A 20,977-nucleotide genomic window follows, 5' to 3' on the forward strand; every position below is an offset into this window, starting at 1 on the left:
AATTATGCAATTTAATAAGGTATTTACATATATTCCTGCCTCTAGATACTGTTAATTTCCCAAGGAACAAGAAATAAATGCATTTTGGCAACACCTCTATGAATAATAGAATGATGTAGATTCACTAGCTCTCCAATACAGCAGCCTGTAGTCAAGGCAGCTGTTTCTGTTTAAATTAGAAATGGATTTGTCATTATACAAGTCATAGTAAATAAATAAATAAAAATTTTGAAAATTAAAACATTATTGAAACATAAGTATGAATTGGGGACGATGTTAAATACATCCTCCCATTGATATAGAACCCCCAAATTGTCTTGTGGGACAGATGACTATATCATATCTTGAGAGCAAAACTCATACTGAAAGTAGCTTGTTGTATTACAGGCCAGCACAGATAAGGAAACTTATCTGCACCATTGCAGAAACTTCTACTGGCAGGGCTGCATTAAGGATGAACTCCATTAGGACAGGGGCTCTGTGTGTATCAGAGTAGCTCTGCCCCAGATACACATCAGCAGAAAATGCAAAATTAGCGGCACTTAGGAGAAAGACACAGCTCCAAGGCAGGGCACTTGTCTGGTATGCGTGAGGCCCTGGGCTTAATCTCAAGTACTGGAAAAAACAAGTTGGTGCTCTACAAACATGAAGGAAATGACCAACAGTCAGTGACACACGCGGAGAAGCCTAAACACCAGGTTTACAGCTGGAGATGTTTATACAGGGCATCTTGTACACGGTGTGTGCTGTGTGCATGTGCCTATGGGAGAAAGGGAGCAAATGCGTTCAGAGACTCCCCAAAGGTGCACCATTGTTACCCAAAGTGGGGTCTGTGAGCCAGCAACTCCATCATCTGGAGGTCTGTTGTAGCCCGACACAACAGCCACTCTTGTTTCGTTTGTGGATTCCATTGTGGATTTTGAAGTGTATACCGCATTCTTACCACATGGTTATCTCCCCGTGTTCCATCTTCCGCCCTCCGAAAGCAGAGGCTACAGGTAGATCCCTGTTAAACAAGCCTCACAGAAGTTACTAAGGCCTAAGAGCTTCAGAAATGCAATAAAATGAGACAAGGGTCATCTGTAAAACCTGCCTAAGGAAAACACGGAACAGAAAGAAGTAGCAATCAGTATGTTTATCCACCAGGTCAGTGCAAGGTTGTTAAGTCCCTAAGATGAACTCATAGCGGCATGAGGGTGTGGACGGTGGCGTTCCACTAGAGCCGTAACTGGTGTTGCAGATACTTTCATGTTGGCTTAGCTTAACAGCCCCACAACTAAATGTCTCTCTGTAGTCAGCTCGTTAGCAGTCAAAAAATTCAAAGAGCAGTCCAGGTTCCCTGCCCTGTGGCAAGTCCTAGGTCCTCCCCCCTCCGTCCATATCTAGGAAGGTGAACATTCAAACTGGCTAGGCTTCCACAAAGCCAGCACATTAAGTAGGATCAAAACCCCGTGCCATTGTCCTTGGCGTCTCATCAGCCCTCATTGTTCGCCATGTTCAGAGAGTCTGGCTTTATCCCATGCTTTTTCAGTCACAGTCCAGCTGGCCTTGGTGAGCTCCCAGTAGATCAGCTCCACTGTCTCAGTGGGTGGGTGCACGCCTCGTGGTCCCGACTTCTTTGCTCATGTTCTCCCTCCTTCTGCTCCTCATTGGGACCTTGGGAGCTCAGTCCAGTGCTCCAGAGAGGGAGGGGGAGAGGAGTGGGGGGAGGGGTAGAAGGGTGGGAGGAGGGGGAGAAGGGTGGGAGGAGGGGGAGGGAGATGGGAGGCTGGGAGGAGGTGGAAACTTGTTTTTTGTTTATGTTTTTTTTCTTCTTTTCTTAATAAAAAAATTATTAAAAAAAAAAAAAAAAAAAAAAAAGAAATAAAGGAAGAACATAAAAACCTGATGAAATAAGTAAGCCCTGTTTGACCTTGATGAGAATAATAATTTAAAGGAAGAAGGAAGAAAAATAATAACCTCAACTACTAAGAAAACATAGGGAGAATTGAAAACTTTTTTTTTTTTTGATGGACTGCCTTTTGGATAGTGTTATTTACATTAGATTTCATGGGCATGATCAAGGCCCTGGGGTTTGTTAGGAAGAAGTTCTTGCTCATGGGTGCATTGATTTAATATTCACATAAGAATATTATGTGTGCAATATTCATGTGACTTGTCAAAACTGCAAATGGAAAACAGAGGCAAAAAATGAAAAATGTTAATGATTGGAGATTCTAGCTGAAGTGTATGTGGTACTTTTTTAAAGTTGACATATTGCAAAATAAAAATTAAGGGAGAGAAAAAAAAAAAAAAAAAAAAAAAAAAAAAAAATTCAAAGAAAACACAGTAGTCTACATAATCCAGGTCCTCTGTGTATTTCCCATCTTTTGTGGCTTTTTCTCTTATTTTACCTTTACTGTCTCTTGAAAGACTTTGTTTTATTTTTAAAACTTATTTTTCGTAACTCTCTATACTCTTTTCCTTTCTCCCAAGCCATGTACATTTTTTAGCACACTGTGACCCGTTTAGAACCTGTCTTTATTAATCTGTAACAGTTTTTGATCACTGTTTTAAACTGTCCAGTGGGCGTGGCTAGGACCAGAGTGCCTACTTTGGCTGTTGGTTCTGCCATGCTTTACTTTTCAATACGATGGAGGTAGCAATGGGTTTCATGATTACCCCACCCCTGCTCCCCTCCTGTACCCCCTCCCCCATCAGGTAGCATGCAGCTGCCCACAAGCCCACAAACTTTTTTGTTTTGTCCGTATGAGTAAGGTTAGCCATTCTATACCGAGACCTGTGTGACACTGTGGAAACCCACCATGCAGCTTAGCTCATGGCAGCTGGTAGCCAGCTCCATCTTACAGGCAGGTGTTGGGAGATACACCTCTGGCCTGCTGCTGTTGGCAGGAAATCATGAGACTAGGAAGCCCAGCACAGTTCTATTTTTGTGCATTTATAACCTTTTTAAAATTTTTCTAGGTGTTTTGGAAATTCAAGAGCTTCATGTTGGTACGCCATTTGTAACTGGAAGTTTCTCTTGCCTGCCAGTTCTCCAATAACCACTCAGAGGCTTAATATTAATTACAAACTGTTTGGCCTATTAGCTCAGGCTTATTATTAACTAGCTCTTACAACTTTAACTCATTTTTATTACTCAATATTTTACCACTAGGCTTGTGACTTGTTACCTCATATCTTGCTTCCCTGGCAGCTGCTGCTGTCTCCCAGACTCAGACTTCTTTTTTCCTGTATCTTTGCTTGGATTTCCTGCCTGGCTGTATTCTGCCTGGCTATTGGCCAAATCAGCTTCTTTATTAACCAATGGTAATAAAATATTTTCACAGCATACAGAGGGGCACCCCACATGAACAAACTAAAGCACGTTTATCGAAAGCACATTTATAGAAATTAGGAAAGAGAAAACATACTGTAATATGGTAGAAATCCAACATCAGTCAGCTAAAATGTAGAAAGAAATATAATCTCACATCAATTTCAGGCTTGTCTAAGGATGACACAGGCCGGCTTTGCCATGTTCAGAAAATAGCCTTTCTTATCCCCACCCTTGGTTACAAAACACCCTCTTCTCAGTATATCGGACTCCCAGGTATTTCAAGTTCAAGGAGAAGCCCAGGAGGCTGCACAAGGAGTCCAACCCCTAGGAAAGACTGCCTCATCATAAGTTTTAAAAAACTAGCCTGTTTTTAATAGTGTTTATAATGTAACTGATGTCCAAACCCTGAGAATGGAACAGACCCTGCCTACAGCTGTGCGCTGAAGTAGCACCTCTGTAACAGCTTCTAGTATTGGACCATGCTCTCTCTAAGTACAAGTGAATATAACTGGAAACAGCATATGCAGATAGAACATTCTGTCTGGGGTGGAGGTACCTGTCTGTCCTCTTACTCAGGATACTGAGGAAGTAGAATCACTTTGAGCCCCATTATTTGGAGCCAGCCTGGATGTTACAGTGAGACCACCCATAACTTTAAAAAATTATCTGTAAAATAGTATGATTGTAATAATTAGAATAATCACATTTCAATGACTAAGATACTAATTATACTGAAGTACATTATTTCCATATTTGTATGGAGAACATACAATTTGTTTAAAGAGTTGAATGATTATTTCATATCTATTTCAAGATGTTAAAGTATTAGGAAAAGATTTATTTTAGGATGGATCAAATACAGCACTATTGTGACCTGGAGGTGCAGGGTGTAATTCAGAAGGCTGAGGTAGAAGGTTTACCAGTTCCAGGCCAGTCTATGATATACAACAAAACATTATTTCAAAACCAGACAAAACAAAACAGGACAATAACAATAATGAAATTCAGCAATGAAAGTGTTTTTCATATAATTATTCAAATAAAGTACTAAGGTGTTAGCATATATCCATATAAGCACATTCTTAAAGCTTCTTTATTGTCATCTTAAGAGAAGGAAGGGCTGTTCGGCAGATGTCTTGCACAAACTCCAAACCCTGTGGGTTTCTCAGTTTGGAAATCCTCTCGCTTGCGTTTCCAGGGTGAAGGACAAGGAGATGACATGAAAGAAGTCCCTGGTCAGTGTTCATCGTGAATCTAGAAAGCAGGACTCCACCTGAGGGAAAGTACCAAACCAGGGCTGGAGAGATGGCTCAGAGGATAAGAGTACTGGCTGCACTTCCAGAGGTCCCAAGTTCAATTCCCAGCAACCACATGGTGGTTCACAACCTTCTTGCCAGCAGTATATTGTATGCTTAATAAATAAATCTTAAAAAAAAAAAAAGATGGAAAGAAAGGACCAAACCAAACAAGTCCTTAGCATTCTTTAACCCAACACTAGGGATATGGCAAAGAATTACATAATGTATCCCCATTTCCAAATAGGTTTCCATGAAATTGTTATAGAAATAATATGCCTACCTAGTGAGAAATCATGCCACACACTTAGAGTTAATAAAGGAAAACCTCTTTACAAAAATCCAAAAAGCCATGAAGCTGACTGTGGCTAATGCCCAAAGAAGAGCTGGCCTTGAGTTGAAGATTTCCTAGCTCCTACTCACACCTTAGGCCGATTCTTTCCACAAATCTTGTCACCCTTAATTCTCTTAGGTCCTGGTCCAGGTTATACTTGGAACAATTTAAGCAGTCATAGGACACCGTGTGTCTGGACACTTGGGCAGGTGGGAGATTTACACACAAAGATATTGTCAGAAGAGTTTGTTGAGCACACCAGTGTTGTGACATAGTTGCTCCTAGATTCATCTTGCCAGGGCATAGTGATGGTTGTCACCCTGCTCTGCCCCCTTCAGCTGCCCTTTAGAGGTATGTTCTTTGATATGGTGATGGGCCCAATGACTGCTTATAAGACCCTTTCGTTATGGGGATGGAATCTAACTGGAGGTCAGTCTTGGTGAATAATCATCTAGCAGAAATTTTCTCAGCAATCCTAAACTTAGATTATGGCACAAAGTTTTCTCTCTTCAGTTTCTAGCGAACTTGGTCAGTACACTACTTCTCTTCCAGTGAGCGTGGAGGTACCACCCTTTAACTAACTGCTAATTCATTTCCTAAGCAGAGTACATCCTTTATAGGATCAATTTTACTACTTCCAGTTTCTCTTGTGTCAAAACTACCCTCTCCCACTCATCCAAGAGAAAATGGACGCTTGATCATTTGCGCAGCAAAGGCCAATCCATTCCACATCTCCGTGGTACCTTCCTACTGGAGCACTACCAATTTCTTAACTATAGATGCCTTTTAGCACACACCACACCAAAAAAAAAAACATATTTCCTAATAAGTCTCTCAAACAGGAGCCTCGTTACAAGATCCCACTATATGAGATCACTTGGTACATTATGGAAAACTCTGGAAATTCCAGAATTTTTAAAAACAGTTCAGCAGCTACTGTACAATAGCTCTAGAAGCTGACCCCAGGAAATTGCTGAGAACTTACGTGGCTCCCCTGGCCGTAAGTGTAGGAACTATGAAGTTACTAAACAAGTTATCTTTTCCAAATGTTTGTCCATTTTCTACTGGTGTATCCCAGGGGATAACAGCCATTACCTGAGAGGCCTCACACATGGAGGTGTTTGGGAAGCATCAGCTGTGGCCTCTATCAACTAGAAATATGTCTAGACTCCTCGGTTACAGATGCCTCGAATCCTTCATCTCAACTACCTCAGAATGTGTTCCATTCCATTTTCCTGCGTCTTCCCACTTCTTTTCTGCCTCACAGTCATTGAGCCTAGAGCTGGAAAGAGAAGTTCTTCAGTCCTCACTCTTTCTTTCTTTTGCCTGGTGGCGCAGGGGTAAGGTGGCTAATTTATACATCACGGGAAAAAGAACTCCCGTGAAGATGGCTGACGCAAAGCAGACGTACAGAACCACCGGCAGTCCTGGGTAGTGTCTCTCAATGATTCCGATGACTGCAGGAAAAGCCATTTCCCCCAGAGAAGCACCAACTACAAAGAATGCTGCAGACTTCCCAGTTAAGGTGGTGTACTGCTCGATCCAGGAAACGCCACTGGGAAACGTGGTTGCCATCGAGGCTCCATACACAGCAGTCGCGATCCAGAGGCAGAGAGGGCTCTTGTCAAAAAGCACCAGAACCAAAGATGAAGCAAGGCTGCCAATGTTGCTCAGCACAATCATGGTTCCAGGCTGTAAGAATGTGGCAAAGAAGATGGCCAGGCCCCTGCAGGCTGAGAAGGACCCCCAGAAGACGGAGTTCAAGCCGGCTGCTTCAGTTTCTTTCATGCCAACATGGGTGGTGGCAAAGGAGAATATGTAAGAACCAAATGTTATCTCGGCTCCAACATAAAAGAAGAAGAAGATGAAGAGGAGGCAGAGCAGGGCCCAATGATATTTAGCTCTTCGAACTCTCTGACTAGATTCTGTGGATTTTTTCTGCCTTGAGCGGTTCTTACAAAACAGACCAAACAGAAAGACAGAAACTACTAGCGCATAGGTGCCGATGGAAGCATACGTCCACAGCAGATTCATGTCCTCGGGTACCGCAAACAGAGCGTCTGGGCTGGCTTCAGAGGATCCGTTCAGCATTAGAGGGTCAAAGTCGGACTCTGTGTGGTTCTGAGTGGATGCTGTTGTACCCCAGGCCAACTTAGCCAGCAGGGGAGCCAGGAAGGCACCCAAGGCGAAGCTGAAGTGCAAGGCCTGCATGTGTGGGGCTCCTTTGTCTCCCCAAAGAGCCAAGATGAGGACGTTCCCACCTACAAGTTAAAGGAACAATTTGTCAGTCGCTTCATGGAGGAAGGGGTGTCTGTATTGGGCTATGGGAGCTTGTGATGTTTACACCAGAGCCAATTAAGGTGCTTCAACCCCCTATCACCAGAGGACTGGGTTCCAGCTCATCTTCATACGTTAAGTTTATAAGTTAGTAAACCGTCACGTGAGCTAGGTACATTTGAAACAGTTTATCATAAAACAATGGTAATCTCACTGGGAGATTACTAACTGTGGTGGTTTGAATCAGAATAGCCCCCATAAGCTCACATATTTGAAAGCTTAGTTCCCACCTGGGGACCTGTTTAGGAAGGGCTAGGTGTTGAAGTTTATCACTGGGGGTGGGTTTTGAGGTTTCAAAACCCCAAGTCTAGTCAATATATCCTGCTCCCTCCCCCTTTCCATCTCCCTCCGCCTCCACTCCTTCTCTCCAAATGAGGATCTAAAGTCCTCGTCTACTATTCCCCCCGTGCCATGCCTGCCTGGAAGCCACCATGCCCCTTGCCATGATGATCATGGACTCACCCTCTGAAATTGTAAACTAACTCCCAATTAAATGCTTTCTTCTATAAGTTGCCTTGGTCATAGCATCTCTTCAGAGCAATAGAAACAACAACACACTGCTAAATTTATTTGTGTTTTTGAGACAGTTCTCATATATGTCCTATTGACTTTGAACTTGTTATGTAGCTAAAGATGATCTTGAATTTTTGGTACTCCCACCGGTGCCACTCAACTGCTAGGATTACAAGAATGTGCCATTCAGTTTATGCAGTGCGTGGGATTAAACACAGTATTTCATGCATGCTAGGCAGATACTCTGGCCAACTGAGCTATATCCCCAGGTCCGTATGTAAATATATATATTTATGTATATATATGTATATATATATATATATATATATATACTAGGCAAAATTTAATCTAATGGTGGAGAAACTGCCAAAGATTCAGTACTTCCAATTAGGTGTCAATTCCAATTGAAGAATATTGTTTGCTTAAGTCTAAACCAGATGCATGACACCCAACTGGGAGCCAGATTGCCCCAGAATTGTGGCATACTTGTTATAGGAAACAAAAACAATTTTCAGAATTGTACACTACATAGTTTCAACACCCACACAGTAAAAAGCCAGAAGCATCTAGTGTTTGGTTATCTTTAAACAAATCAGGTATTTTGAGACAATCATATGGTTCCACACTGTAATTTTTGCATTCAAATGGAGCTTGAAGTGTAAATGATCTATCAAATATTGTTTCTTCCCTTAGAACAAGAAAGTTGGGAATTGAAAGCTAGGATTAGGGATAAGCAATGATCTGCATGTAATTTAGGAGGTCTTCAGTGATAGAGTGAAACATGGAGATTTTCTGCTGCAGAGAAAGAAAAAACAACCAAAAACAAAGGCAAGAATATGGTACCCTCACGGATTTCTCTAAGTCTAGAATCCGGTCGCATCTGAAGTTGAATGACTCCTTCTGTGCTTCTGCAGCCATATAGTAAGTAATTCTACCCCTGTGTGGTGGTTTAACCGAGAATGTCCTCCATAGTCTCTGGCATTTGAATACTTGATCCCTATTTGGTGGTATACTAAAAATAATGTTTAGGTAGGGTTAGGAGGTGGCCTTGCTGGAGGAAGTGTGCCGCTGGGGCAGGCTTTGAGAATTTAAAGGCCTCCAACCATTTCTAACTGCTCCCTCTGCTTTATGCTTCTGGTTCAAGATGAGTGGTCCCAGCTTCCCCCATCATGGGAGCTCTGGAACCCTAAGCCCAAATAGTCTTTCTCCTACAAGTTGCTTTCATTATAGTGTTTTATCACAGCAATTACAAAATAATTAATATACTTTGTCCTATCAAATCATCGTTTTCTTTTATACTAGAGCAACCAAACTCTGTCCCAGAATGAGAGCTAGCCCATTTGCATTATAATTTCCCGCAGAAAGGGAGTCCTTCCATGTTGGGGACAACCCAACAATCTCTCATAAAGCAAAATTCTCAAAGTTCACGTCATAGTTAGTGGATAACAATTGGTTGGTTGTGATTAACGTTAGTGTTTACCACCATGCCCAGTCCTGATTGGCAGGAAGAAGGGGTGCTGGAAATGTAATCTGATTGTGCGAGTCCATGCCATCTTAAGACCAAGACAAACGATGCCACAATTTCATATGGTCTATTCTTACTCATTGTACTATCCCCAAATCAGGAGATGACTCCAAAGGGTTCACTAACCTGTATCCACAGCACCAACCGAAGTACCAAAGACAGACATCATGACAACCAGTAAGACTGCCTTCTTGCAGAAAGGAATGAAATAAAACCCAACTGTAGTAGCTAACATTGACACACCTGAAAACAGAAGACAATAAAGCCAGCTATAAAACAAGTATTCATTAGGGTCCTAGGTCAAAGGAACATCATAACAAATTCTATAAATGAAAAATAACACCGAATTAAAACTGGTTGGTCTTGGGCTGGGCATGGTAGTACACACTAATGTTAATCCCAATGTCTGGGAGACTGAGACAGGTAAATCTCTGTGTTTGAGGCCAGCACGTTCTGCAAAGACAGTTTCAGGCCAGTTAAGGTAACATGGTGAGATCTTGTCTCAAAGACAATCAAGCCAAGAAGGCAAAGCCACCACTACCACCACAGTAAAATTTCAATCATGAGTAGATGAGAGATACAGTTGCAATACATGGTGGTTTTATCTAAATCTTTTATAATATTTGTGGACTACAAAAGTATTAATTACTATGACTTGAATACAATTCTATTATTGCTAATGGTCAAATTAGAAATTATAAAAAAATAATTTTTTTAGTGTCTGTGTTAACCCCAAAAGTATTACTTCAAAGAGAATTCTTATATGAGGTAACAACGCAAGAATAAAAATCATAGCCGGGCGGTGGTGGCGCACGCCTTTAATCCCAGCACTCGGGAGGCAGAGGCAGTCGGATCTCTGTGAGTTCGAGGCCAGCCTGTCTAGAAAGAGCTAGTGCCAGGACAGGAACCAAAAGCTACGGAGCAACTCTGTCTCGAAAAAATCAAAAAAAAAAAAAAAGAATAAAAATCATAATAGATGACAGGGAAATTTTACCAAATAAGTTCATTTGGAGGATAAAAGGAAATAAAGTACAGGAAAAACAATCTTTTAGCCAACTTTGGGAATAATGATGATTACTTATTTGTCAGCAATAAATTATTCACCTTGCCTCCAAAGGATTTTTATCACAGTAACCTAAAATTTTTTAATTATGCCAATTTATTGAAAAAGGCATGCTGACAACTCTGCCCTCTCTTCCAGGGTCGGGATCTGAGAGGATCAACCTGCGCTCAACTCTGACAAGGGCAATAGGCCCGAGTGCAGGCTACACCATCCCCTGTTCCTTCATCTTCAACCCCAAGTCCATAGAGCCTGGCCAGGTTCCAGGAGTTATTCTGACCCCACGGCCCCAGAAGCCCTGCCGTACCCTCAGATAAGCAGAGCTTCAAGGTCAGCCAGTGTGTCAGCCTGGAGCAGAGCCGACAGTAAAAGTCAGTATTGCTCAGGGTTACCAACGCTCCTGAGAAAGAGCCAATCAAGTTTTAGAATGTTCAGTATGGATGGATTCTGTACAGAAGGGGAGGATACCCACACCCATTTCTGTTGTCAACCATTCTTCAGTCTACGCTTTTAATGCTTAAAGTCAAGTTTAAAATTCACTGGAGGGGGGGGGGAGGGAGAAGCAAAAAAGCAGCGTTTACTTACCCAAAAGTAAAAAATGATTCATATAGTCAATGAGAGCGCCACCAATCATGGTGCCGCAAACAAATCCAGAGGCACGGCCCACAAAAATGATAGACAGACTGCTGATGTTTTGGTTCACATTTCTTGCCAGATCTGGAAATGTTGGCCCAAGGATAGCAATGCTTATTCCCTAAAATTTAAAATGAGAAGAGCTTTAAACTTACAACCACTAAATTGGTATGCATTTAAATGGTGGCATTTTCCATAATAAAGAATGGGAGGCAGGAATTACAATGTAATATAGAGGTTCCCTTTATTCAAACAAAACAAGATGAGCAACCCTTTACTATTAGAGGCGCACGCTCCTGTGAATCATCCTCTACTCAGTATTTAAATGTTGCCTGGCTTTGGTTGCAGTTCTGTTTAGATTTTGAAGATCACCTTACAAAATTTTTCTGTATTAATAGTTACTAAGATATATCAAATGTATTCTCAAAATATTTTATTTTAAATATACTCCATTTATTACTGATCTAGGAATTTAGTTGTCAAAATTTAAATTCCGAAACATCAGTGTATTGCTCATGTTGGTTATGTTAAAAAAAAATGCAATCCTTCTGACATACATAGGTTTCTCTGACCTACACAAACACAATATGCTGGAAATCAACTCTCTGAATGTTTCTAAATCTATAATCTTCTTTAATGAAATTCCAAAGCCACCAGGAAGGAGTATAGACTTTTAAGGAATTATTACATGCACACATACACAACGGTTTTATCAATAAAATGTTGCCTTACAATGTGTTAGCATTGGTCCTTTTAAGAAAAACGTTTCTAAGTCATCTATCTATATTCTAAGAGTGATTGATGGTAACGGCACCGATCTGCTTCAAACCAGTGTGCCCCCTTTTAATAGCAGGGACCCAGGACGAAGGACGACAAGTGAGGACAGGCCAGCAGCAAGCACCAAGTTCAAGGAAAGAATACTGAGTCCTTATCAAAGTCCTCCAAGGGACTTTGAGACTTCAGCACACAGGGAAGGCTCTCTAGGCACCTGTAGAATTTTCCTTCGCAGTTCCTCCTACATCAAAGAAACCCGAGAAGCAAGCCAGGTGTGCGGATCTGTAATCCCTGGGGCAGAAACACCACCACTGAGTTTAGCCTCAGTCTGGGCTACTTTGTGGCACCGTGTCTAAAAATGCTACAATCTTAAAGACTGTGGCTACTGGCATTCGCAGGCGCTTACTCCTACCACCTAACCATCTGAATGATGAAGAAAAGTCATTTTCCGTCTGCAAAATTGCCAGGTAGCTGAACTTACTCAGCCCACCCCGGAGTTTGCAAGGGTGATTGTGGAGGTGAGCAGGTGAAAGTCTGGGCCTCCCTTGCTGTATCTCTTCCCATCGTACCCATGACCATGAAAGTTTACATTAAGGCAATCCGTTTGAGTTGACAAAAAACCCTCCAAGATTAGAACTGTGATCATTTCCTAGATGGGAAAACGGAAACCCAGAAAGATGAATGCACCCGATCTCCCACTGTACTGGCTAGGGAAGCAGGTCTGCAGCCGGGGAGTGATCGTTCCTAGTAGGGAACCTCCTGGCCCAGCCTGGGAAGGGACAGCCTGGGCTCTCACCAGTCCCACGAAGGCGGCATATAGGACCAGCGTGGTGAACCAGAGCAGCCCGCGCCTCGTCCCGCCGCTGCGCTCAGCCGCCGCCTCCTCCCACTCCTTGAGCGTCGCCGGGGCCCCGGATTCCTGCAAGAGGAGCTGCCCGGGGGCCGGGGCCCAGCGGAACTCCAGGTCCGTCTCTAGCTCCAGCTTGGCGGTTCCAAAAGGCTCTGGATGCCTTCGATCTCGTCCAGGCGAGTAAGATCTGGGCGCAGCCTGCCCCGCGGCTCCCCACGCCACCTCCAGGGTGATCCGTCCCTGCGATGTCCGCACTGCAGCCAGCGCCTCTGCTGGGCTCCCGGGTCGCCAGTGTAAAAGCAGCCTATCTACAGATGACACCGCTAAGCCCCAAGGAGAAGCACTGCCACACCCACAAGGTGAGGCCCGACCCCACCCCCATCACCTATGGAGAGGAAGGAGGGGGGATGGCTTGGCCTTTGTAAACTTGGCCAGAGCCCAGCCCTTGACGCCCGACATTTCTCTGCCTCCTTGTCCATCTTTCCACTCTACAGACATTCGAGGAAGCTCGGGCATCATCTTTCGTTTGTGTTATCCAATCCTCGCAACGCTGCCGCCTAGTCAATCGCCAACAGTGGAACAGCAACTCCAGAAACAAACATAGGCCCAAAGCTGTGGTTTCGGATATGTGTCTCGTCCAATTCAGAACTTATTTCTGACGTAGCGTGATAAATTAGATGGCCGACTAAAGTTTTGCTTACTAAGGCCTTCGCGTCTTCACAGAAGGCAAGGTCGCTTAGTTTGGTCTTTATCCAACACCCCCATCCCATCCTTGCGGGCGTGCCCCAACTCTTGCTCCTCTTTCGGAATACTCTGAGGCTCCTAGAACACAAACCCTGGTCTCATCATCCCTCCGAAACAGCTTCATCCACGTGTGGTCACTAAGCCTTTCCTAATCACCCCAAAGACGTCTCCTGAATCAGCTTCCAACTTCCTGTCTATGACTTTCCTTCTTGTCTGCATTTCAAACGCAGAGTCGCAAAGGCCACAGTAGATCTCCGAAACCACAGCTCTGAGAATTTCGGGATGTGCAGGTGGCTTCTGAAGGAGCACATGACAACTAACAGGATTTTAAAAATCGGAGGCATGCCTGCTGTCTGGTGGCCCTGCTACTTGAGAGAGTCCAGCTTGAAATCGGTTTGCAGTCAGCTTGCCCAACAGTGAGAATCTGGGGCAGCCATATATACCGTCACCACCGTCTACCTGGTCATCTCCAGACAGACTCCAAGATCACACCTTCATACTTCCTCTTCTTTCTCCTCAATATCTCAAGTTCTGTCAATATTACTTCTATAGATATTCCTAAAACCAGACCTCTTCATCGTAAAAAGGCTGAATTGAAGCCAATTTTGTCTAAAGAGCTAATTGGTTCCATTCCCTCCTGTTTGCAGTAAGATCTTAACTTTGTAGCTCTGGCTGATCTAAATGTCTCAACCTTCCGCTTTAGCTCAGCAAGGCTGGGATACTAGGCATAAGCCGCCAGACCTGATTGCAATAGTCTTTGATTAGGGATTCCAGGACCCAACAACATCCAGTCATCGCTATAAGGAAGTAATTGGTGTGCAAACCAGGCGTGGTGGATCACACCTGTAACCAGCCAGGAAGCGGAAGCAGCAGTACCACACACTCAAAGGCCCTGCTGAGGCAACAAAACAAACACGCAAGAAACCCCAAGACATTGTTCAGATGTGTCGAGCAGAAGCAATTGGTTGTATAGCCAGTAAAGGGTTAAAAACTGTAGAAACAGGACAACAAAAATAGTTCTTTAAAAGTTACTCATGCTAGACGGTTAAGAAGCAGTCACTGACGTCAAGCCTGAGCGTATCACCTGGACCCACTCTGAAATCATGACGTCAGACGTTATGTCTGATTTGGCATCCATTGTACCCCTGAATGAATAGAATTCCTTGTTGTGGGATATTTGTACACAAGGTGTGAAAATGTATTGCTGTGATCGGCGTGATAAAAGCCGAACAGCCAATAGTTAGGAAGAGGTTAGGCAGGACTTCCAGAGACAAGAGAGCACTCTGGGAAGAAGAGGGCAGGTGGAGTTGCCAGCTAGCTGGAGAAGAAGCAGGAGGTGCAGGATGAAAGAGAGGTAACAACACGTGACAGACGTAGATTGACATAAATGGGTGAATTTAAGTTATAAGCGCTAGTTAAGACAAGCCTAAGCTGAAGCCAGTTTTCATAATTATTTGGGACTGGCGGCAGAAAAGAAAGTCAGGCTATAGTTCCTAGCATAAGAAAACCACTCAAAAAGCTGGATGTGGTGGCTCACGCCTTTAATCCCAGCATTCAGGAGACAAAGGCAGGCAGATCTCTGTGAGTTTGAGGTCAGCCTGGTCTACAAAGCAAGTTGCGGGACAGCAAGCACTACATAGAGAAACCTTGTCTCAAAAAAACAAAAAGTCAAAGTTTTGGTAGGTAAATTATTGCATTAGCTAAAGAATTAAACACTGTCAGGAAGCCAGAGTTGTCCCTGGAGTAGAGCAGGTGTCTAGTCGGGTGTGAGCTGAAGCTAGATTACACAGGTGAATGATACATGAATTAAACAGATATTAAACAGAATTAAACAGCTTATATAGGGCAAATGTGAAGAAAAACATGTGTAGTTTGGTGAAGAGAGCACAGATTTTGGAATCGTGCAAACCTCAGACTGAATTCTGGCTTCTTTTCCACCAGCCTTAGCACTCAGGAGGAAATAGCGCCTATAACTGTACCTTCCTCTATGAAAACAGCATCCAGCATCTGCCTTACAAGGCTTCAGGGTTCGGGGAGATTATCAGAATCAGTGTTGTCAGTGTGCATAAGAAGTTAGCATCAGCTGGGCGGTGGTGGCGCACGCCTTTAATCCCAGCACTCGGGAGGCAGAGGCAGGCGGATCTCTGTGAGTTCGAGACCAGCCTGGTCTACAAGAGCTAGTTCCAGGACAGGCACCAAAGCTACAGAGAAACCCTGTCTCGAAAAAAAAAAAAAAAGAAGTTAGCACCATAACTAAGCTGGCTCCGCCACCTCTGTGTTCTGTGGTCCCTCTTCATATACAAAACTACACAGTTCCTTGTCAAGGGTGATAACTGTGTGTTGGCTCAGTCACAGAGAGAGAGGAAAGGAAAGCCTGGTGTGATAGCTTATAGATGACATCTGGATTCAAGCTCAATTGTTTTCTTTTTTTTTTTTTAAAGATTTATTTATTTATTATGTATACAACTTTCTGCCTCCATGTACACCCACAAGCCAGAGGAGGGCGCCAGATCTCATTACAGATGGTTTGGAGCCACCATGTGGTTGCTGGGAATTGAACTCAGGACCTCTGGAAGAGCAGACAGTTCTCTTAACCACTGAGCCATCTCTCCAGCCCGCTCAATTGCTTTCTTAAAGAATGACTTTTAGTAAAGAATCAGAAAATAGCCCCCTCTACACGCATATCATCAACCTCAGAGGAAGCGTCACGAAGCCCCAGCGAGGCCTCAGGTGCGCCCTGGGAACCAGTCCGATAGCCCATCTTTCTAGTCCCAGGGAGCATCCCACAGAGAAAGTGTCAGATACAAACAAGCCTTTCCTTGTAGAAAGTACTGGGGCCTCTATTTAACACTCATATACTTATAATACTGAAATGCTGCTTTTTGCTTCTTATTGCCACAGTTTCCTAAGAGGAGACCAAAAGGTCAAAGGTTGCCCAGAGTCCCTAGTATGAAAGTTCTGTCCTGAGCAGAGCACACAGTCGTAAACCAGGGTCACTCGAAACAGGGACCATAGGAGTCAAGGACTCGGGGACTATCACTTATTATAATCATTTAGATAAGACATAACCTCTTTCAACTTGAACGTTCCAACTTTAAGAAGATCTTTCCCAGAGACTCATAAATGTACGAAGTCAGGAGATAAGAATACACATGAATCATGCTGAGTTGCAAACACTGAATAGTTTCTTTTACTCTTCTTGTTTAAGTGCAAAACAGGGCCATGGATCCCGACAGTAGGCTTCCAGGTGCCCATTCAGAAAATCTCCTTTCTCCTCTGAGACAGAGGAGTAGCTATAATCATCTCCGCCAGGAAATCTATCAGCAATATATGTAGTAAGTCATGTAGCAAGTAACAATTTCACCGGAGAACTGGTAAGTTTAGAACCTGTCAGAAAGCTCTTAAGAGAAGCTGGAAAAAAAAAAAAAACCCCAAGGATTGTTCACGTGTCAAATGGAATGCTACTCACATTGTAGGGACTCAGTGTAAGTGTGAACCCCTCAACGTGTAAAACATGAAGACGTTCTTGACTAATTTCTAAAGGAGAGATGTCAAGCCCATTTTTTAAAAATCAAAGACACAACTAATGACCAGCGTCTAAGCTCAGAGCAAGTATTTGTGATGAATTTATAATTATAAATGTGTTTATATCACACGTCACAATATTCCTCTCAAGATGTTCTTCAAAACCTATAATCAATGAATGCAGTCATATGTAAATGTAAGAAATTCACAAGACCACGCCTAATCTTTAAGGGGGTTAGATTTCAAACCCAGGACTAGCCTTATTCAGTACCTGTGACTCCCCCAGTACTTCTCACCATTCCAGTACACTAACCCTCTCCTTCTCAGGGCTGGGGCTTCCCTCCCCCTCCCCCAGCCTGATCCCTCCACAGCAGTCTCTTGCCCAGCTGCCCCTCTTGGCTCTCCCCTCCTCTCATGGTTCGGTTAAGTCAGTGGGCCATCCATGTTCAGCCAGGACTCTCCCCTCTGCCTGCTTTCTCCCTTATATCTACAGTAAAAATATTCTCCATACATTAAGAGTCTTCCTCCTTTTTTTTTTCATTTAAAGAGGAAATAAAACTACAGTTGATTAGGTGGAATAAAATCACAATGTATTAAAATGCCGGAGCAGAAGGCGGGCAAGCTGCAGAGAGTCTGGAATTGCTCGTGTTTGTCAGAACTTCCAGCAACAGAATCCACCTTCCTCTCTACTTGACCAAGCAGCAGCGATGGTGACAGCAAACAGGACACCTCTCCATCCCTGCTCGTCCTTCAGAGAGGATGCACAGTGAAGTCACCCACAAAGAGCACAGCTTCCCCAGCCCTGCATTAGCTCTGCCCAGCAGAGAGAGGTTCCTGTTCCTTTGCATTCCCAAAGGCCTCTGTTCTCACCTTTGCCTGAGATTACACTACAGAGGAACTTAAAGGCATTTCTGTGTAAAGGGCCAGGCATTGGTCATTATGTAACACTGCGAGGTAATTGTTATACAGGTCAGGGTTAAAATCCATGGTACCAAAGGCTTATCACTCGTGCTGGGGGACAAGAGGACACTGCAATCACGTTTCTCCTGGGTCCTTTCTCCTCCTGAGGTTTATGGGTTCTAGAAGGGCAGAAGCAGATGGCCCTTTGCCTTCTTCAGTATCACTAAGCACTTCTCATATCACAGTCCAGAGAAAAGCACTTTGTATCCCTGGATTAAACAGACAAGAACAGTGGTATTTAATTCTAAGAAATAAAAAACACCCTGGAAAGTTTCCCACAAGCCTGCACTGTACAATGGGCACTCCTGTCTGTGGCTTCGCTGAACTGGAGATACATGATCATCACTCTCGCTCCTTTTGATAGCGATCTCCTTCTAAATACAAGTCTTACCATAATCCTTATATCCTCTGGCTGCTGCTTTTGTTCTCTGCCTGCTATCTGGCTGTGATGGCTCCTGGCTACAATGCCAGCACTCAGGAGACTGAAGCAGGAGGCCTGCCTTGGGTTTGAGGCCAGTCAGCCTGAGCTATACAGCAAGAGCCTGCCTAAAACAGACTGGGCGGTGATAGCACACGCCTCTAATCCCAGCACTCAGGAGGTGGAGGCAAGCTGATCTCTGTGAGTTCGAGGCTAGCCCGGTCTACAAGAGCTAGTTCCAAGACAGGCTCCAAAGCTACAGAGAAACCCTGCCTCGAACAAACCAAAACCAACCAACCAGATAACAATTCTACGGAAGTAGATGCTAAAGGCAGAATGTCTAGTTAAGGGGTTAATACTACGACCTAAGCCCCCAGGGCTGTAGGAGAAACAGTAAACTGAGCAGAGGTACTTTCAGTCCTAAGAGAAGAGTACACTACAGAAAGAGAAAGAGCCTTCTGTTGCTCCATCCTCTTCTGAGCCTCGTGCTAGGGGAGTCCATAGGCCAAGCTGTGAGCACAAGGTGAGTGGGTTGCTGTGAAGAAAGGTGCCACATTTCACTTAAACCAAAGATATATTCAGAAGCAACTTACAGTGATATGAGAAATAACCCGCCACCATCAGATTGGAATTAAAAGCCATTCACCATAAAGCTTGGGAAGAAGTAAACAAACTCACTCAATCCTGCCCCTTAAAGGATAGCACGCATATGTTTTGTTATATTTAATATGAAGCAGCCTTTCTCCTCTGACCCATGGTCATTGTTCCTCTTTCTCATTGTTACTTTAAACCCCACGCAGGTGCAACATTGTATAGTGGGTTACACAAACATTCTAACCCTCAGACAGATTGCCTAGCTGTAAATGAAAGTTGTCAAATGTTTACAGTTTTCATGATATGATTACTATTCAAAACCAGTGAAAAGTCAAATCTAGGAACAGCAAGTCCCAGACCTATTATGTCTTACTGAGGTAGTTAAGGGCTCAAAAAGATCCATCTACAGCCCTCATATGTAAGGCAAGAGAATGAGGTGTCTACAGATCTCTGAATATGACTGTATGCAAATGTACCCTCCCAGCAAGGTAGCAAAACAAAGTGTTACTAACCCCATCGGAACACAAATAGACACGGATTCATTCTATTGTCAAGGTATTGGAACACACAGTCTACAAATTCTATCTGAACACAGACAAAAAATCACACATTAAAGGACAGGAAATGTTGCAGTACCTTCCTGTAGCCCCGGAACTCAGACAGCTGTGGAAGGAGGATTGCTTGAGTCCCAGAGTTTGAGACAAGGCTAAGGTGACATGGTAAGACCCATCTTGAAATAATAAACAAACAAACAAACAAACAGCTTTTTCCTTAAAAATTTTTTTAAAATTAATATAACATCCACAACTGAAGTTGCTACTGTTTTTTTTTCACTAATATAAAACACTGATTGTAAATCGTATTATCTTTAATCTGTATACAGAAACCTGCTGTCAGTTATAATTTGCCATGGTATTAAATGATCATTGACAATAAAATATACGCTGTTTCAGATATGCATAAAGTATGAGGGAAAGAGGCATCTTCAGAACAGTGAAACGCAGCCGTAAATACACTTGTCAGAAAGTCAGCAGGCAGAGCAAGCACGTCAAATTGGAATGCATTCATAACCAGTAGCGCCTCTCAGAGCCTTCCTGTCATTCTGTCTCACTTCTCTTTTGAAATGGACCATTGAAATGAGGCCTCAGTAAGTGCCTCAGAGTAGACCCAGAAGGCAGTCAAGTCTCGCAGACAGCTCTCTTCAAACTCACTCCATAATGTCTTATAGGCAAAGATAAATGGGTCACTAGCATTCCTTAATCCAGCTGACTGGTAAAGTCAAACAGTGAAAACATCTGTCTACATCAAAATACACTCTTTCATGAAGCTCTTCTCCACGACGTCCCTGGTTAGTGTGGATGGCCTGGCGATTCATTTGCTCAGCACATCCATTCTCTTTCTTAGTGGTGTTGATCTACTTGAACACTACCCAACTTTTCAAACATGTGTGAATTCTTTGTACACTCTGAAAATAAGAGACCATGAAATATCGCCTGATGGCTCCTGCCAAAATAAGTGCCTCATAGCAAGAGATTGACAGTACAAGACCGTGAGGATTCTGGGAATTACAGAACATTTCAAAATATCTTGGCATTCCTTATACATTGACCTCAAAAACTGAATCTCCAGAGCCCACTGAAACACTGCTGCTGACCTTCTCTGATTGGCCCACTTAGACTGCCCACTCAAGGAAACGGCGGGCTGAGGATCTGCTCAGAGGTAGAATGCTTGCCTGGCCCATGAAGAGTTCTGAATTTGACCCTGCACTGTCCCCCTTCCCCAAGAAATACTGACAGATGCTTCTGTAGCTTGAATGTGAAATGTGAAATGCCCCTCCCAGGATTGTTTGATACTTGGTGCCCTGCTGGGGCTGTTGTTTTAGAGGGTTGTGGAACCTTTAGGGCCTGGGCATCCTCTGGAGGAAGTGGGACTCCTCTGGAGGAAGTGGGGCTCCTCTGGAGGAAGAGGGACTCCTTTGGAGGAAGCGGGACTCCTCTGGAGGAAGTGGGGCTCATCTGGAGGAAGTGGGGTTCCTTTAGAGAAAGTTGGTCTCCTCTGAAAGAAGTTGGGTTCCTCTGGAGGAAGTGGGGCTCCTC

General features: G+C 43.6%; 1 protein-coding gene across 1 annotated transcript; it reads right to left on the bottom strand.

Annotated features, from left to right (window-relative positions):
- Nucleotides 1-3,040: 3,040 nt before the first annotated feature.
- On the bottom strand, nucleotides 3,041-12,946 carry LOC121449031 (sodium-dependent glucose transporter 1C-like). The gene is made up of 4 exons (XM_041653232.1): nucleotides 12,587-12,946; nucleotides 10,969-11,137; nucleotides 9,450-9,566; nucleotides 3,041-7,209 (listed from the first exon to the last, which is right to left on the bottom strand). Exons 2-4 carry the CDS (start codon nucleotides 11,015-11,017, stop codon nucleotides 6,248-6,250), a joined length of 1,128 nt encoding a protein of 375 aa, XP_041509166.1. The 5' UTR covers nucleotides 11,018-11,137; nucleotides 12,587-12,946; the 3' UTR covers nucleotides 3,041-6,247.
- Between the last annotated feature and the right edge of the window lie 8,031 nt (nucleotides 12,947-20,977).

Source organism: Microtus oregoni, unplaced genomic scaffold (assembly GCF_018167655.1).
Source record: "Microtus oregoni isolate MIOR12 unplaced genomic scaffold, Mior012 000006F_ref0000085, whole genome shotgun sequence".
Classification (NCBI taxonomy): Eukaryota; Metazoa; Chordata; class Mammalia; order Rodentia; family Cricetidae; genus Microtus; species Microtus oregoni.

What these genes read in the sequence shown, in the direction of transcription:
- LOC121449031 (XM_041653232.1), bottom strand. Translation starts at nt 11,017, where the DNA reads ATGATTGGTGGCGCTCTCATTGACTATATGAATCATTTTTTACTTTTG. An exon ending in GAATCATTTTTTACTTTTGG is followed by an intron (nt 9,567 to 10,968) that starts GTAAGTAAACGC and finishes TTCTGTTTTCAG; the next exon opens with GTGTGTCAATGTTAGCTACT. An exon ending in GGTTGGTGCTGTGGATACAG is followed by an intron (nt 7,210 to 9,449) that starts GTTAGTGAACCC and finishes TTTAACTTGTAG; the next exon opens with GTGGGAACGTCCTCATCTTG.